The 2,928-nt window shown below is 35.2% G+C and overlaps 1 protein-coding gene across 1 annotated transcript; it reads left to right on the forward strand.

Annotated features, from left to right (window-relative positions):
• Positions 1-377: 377 nt before the first annotated feature.
• LOC146957885 (cytochrome P450 77A3-like) lies at positions 378-2,209 on the forward strand. The gene has a single exon (XM_085739555.1). The coding sequence runs from the start codon at positions 441-443 to the stop codon at positions 2,001-2,003; it is 1,563 nt and encodes a 520-aa protein (XP_085595681.1). The 5' UTR covers positions 378-440; the 3' UTR covers positions 2,004-2,209.
• The last annotated feature ends 719 nt before the right edge of the window (positions 2,210-2,928 follow it).

The following is a 2,928-nucleotide window of genomic DNA, read 5'->3' on the forward strand; positions in this document are numbered from 1 at the left end:
ATAGTGATTAATCTCCATCAAATATCTTACTGAAAACACATGGTGAATTCTCCATTTCCACCCACATTTTCCTCCATACACAAAAGTCCGAATTTGAACTATAATCATCTAACCATTCGTTGAAAATTTAATCATCTATGGCTGCAACATAATATTGTAGTTATAGAGACCGTTAGATTTGGAGAGAGGTCTTTTTTTGCTCCGAATCTAATTGTCTCTATATGTCCATTACCATAAAGGATCTACATGCCTCGTATTGTTGCCTCACTTGAAAGTCCAACCAAATCATGCTGGCTAACTTGAAAGTGCTTTTATTAAACCCACCTAAAATTTCACACCACTCTCCATTCTTATAACCATCTATCTATGTCTCCTCCATTCTTATAATAATCACCTCCACCAATTCCTTCTTTAATTTTCCCCTCTCATTCCAAATCAAAATGACTTCCTCTCTCTTTTCATCCTCTGCCTCTCTTTCTACTTACTACCATCTCATCTTCACAGTCTTAGCCTTCCTCTTATCAGCCCTTATATTCTTCCTCACACAGAAAACCAAATCCAAACACCATAACCTTCCACCAGGTCCACAAGGATGGCCTGTTGTTGGCAACCTTTTCCAAGTTGCGCGTTCCGGCAAACAATTCCAAGATTATGTGAAAGATATGAAAGCAAAATATGGCTCAATCTTCACACTCAAGATGGGAACAAGGACAATGATCATCATCACAGATGCAAAACTTGTGCATGAAGCTTTCATTCAAAAGGGTGCTCTCTATGCATCTAGACCACCTGAGAATCCAACAAGGAACATATTCAGTGCCAACAAGTTCACTGTGAATGCTGCAATTTATGGTCCAGTTTGGAAATCACTGAGAAGAAACATGGTTCAGAACATGCTGAGTTCAACTAGACTCAAGGAGTTTAAAAGTGTTAGAGACAAAGCAATGGATAAACTCATCAATAGGCTTAAAGTTAATGCTGAGAATAACAATGGTGTTGTTATTGTTGTCAGAGATGCAAGGTTTGCTGTTTTTTGCATACTTGTTGTTATGTGTTTTGGTTTAGAAATGGACGAAGAAAAACTTGAGAGAATAGATCAAGTTATGAAGAATGTCCTAATCACTTTAGATCCAAGAATTGATGACTTTTTACCAATCTTAAGCGTGTTTTTCTCTAAACAAAGGAAGAGAGCTTTGGAAGTTCGCAAAGAACAAGTCGAATTCCTAGTTCCTTTCATTGAACAAAGAAGGAGAGCATTTCAAAACCCTGGTTCAGATCAAACAGCTACAACATTTTCATACTTAGACACACTTTTTGATATCAAAGTTCATGAAGGTAAAAAATCAACACCTTCGAATGAAGAATTGGTTTCACTTATCTCAGAGTTTCTGAATGGAGGAACAGATACAACAGCTACTGCTGTTGAATGGGGAATTGCACAACTCATTGAGAATCCTGAGATTCAAACAAAACTTTATCAAGAAATTAATAGTATAGTTGGAGATAAGAAAGTAGAAGAGAAAGATGTTGAGAAAATGCCTTATTTACAAGCTGTGGTGAAAGAGTTATTAAGGAAGCATCCTCCAACACATTTTGTACTAACACATGCTGTTACTGAACCTACCACATTAGGAGGTTATGATATACCAATTGATGCAAATGTTGAGGTATATACAGCTGGCATAGGCGAGGACCCTAAATTATGGTCCAACCCTGAAAAGTTTGATCCTGAAAGGTTCCTTTCTAAAGGTGAGGAAGCTGATATAACTGGTGTTACAGGAGTAAAAATGATGCCATTTGGTGTTGGGAGAAGGATTTGTCCTGGTTTGGCTATTGGTACTGTGCATATTCATTTGATGTTGGCTAGGATGGTTCAGGAGTTTGAATGGAGTGCTTATCCACCAGGGAAGAAGATAGATTTCACTGGAAAGATGGAGTTTACTGTTGTGATGAAGGAGTCTTTAAGAGCAAAAATCAAGCCAAGAGGAGAAAATCTGAAGTAGTTGTATAATTTTTCTTTGTTGGTTCTGGTTGGTTTGTTTCTTCTACAAAGATTTTATATCTTTTTTACATATACATCATCATGTAATAATTACTTCTGTATTTTGTTGTGTGATCTTAACTAGTACTCTTGTTTGTTGGATACAATTGTTTTAGAGCTGTCATAATTGTATCTTATTATAAATAAACGAATTAATTAAGGAATTCATATCTGGACTTATTTTTTCCCTTAATTATGTGAAAGTATGAAATGCAATAATGGAAGGAAATCTGTCAATATTATCAAAAATATATAAGAACACTCAATTTCTAATTATGTGATCTTTAGAAGAATCTACTTTCTAATTGATATAAGATTCATAGGAATTTGGTCAGGTGAAATGTGAATATGGATGAACAAGTTCCAGTCAGTGAGGACCCAAGGAAGCTATTAGGACAGGCAGGTAGCAGTAGTTCAATTGATTCATCATGAATCATATGACAGGATCACAAGTATTACTGACAGGTTAAATATTTTGCAGAAATGGTATGTGATGCGTACGTACATATGTACATAGTACTAAAGGAGTAGTAGTTTTTAAGAATTTAATAAACCCTTTCAAAAAAATAAATAAATAAATGAACAGATAAAAGGGGTATGAATTCTCATAATTTTTTTTCTTGCATGTTTCCTCATGTTTCATGATCTACACTATTAAAACTCACTTTTATTTAAATTCTTTTTATCTCTTTCAAATTAATTGTGAAGATTTCAATGGACCCCATATCACATGAGAGGATCCATTCCGAGAAAAATGTAACACGACCCTGCTTGTAAGTATAAAGTCCCTTGCTCATGTACACTGTTATTATGGATCAACTATAGTGGAAAACTATTGAGTTTTCTACGGCGGTTAAATACCCGCCATTAAGCACTCCTATCATTTT

The sequence above is a fragment of the Medicago sativa genome, chromosome 1, assembly GCF_051527215.1.
Source record: "Medicago sativa cultivar Bolivia chromosome 1, Bolivia_mono, whole genome shotgun sequence".
Classification (NCBI taxonomy): domain Eukaryota; kingdom Viridiplantae; phylum Streptophyta; class Magnoliopsida; order Fabales; family Fabaceae; genus Medicago; species Medicago sativa.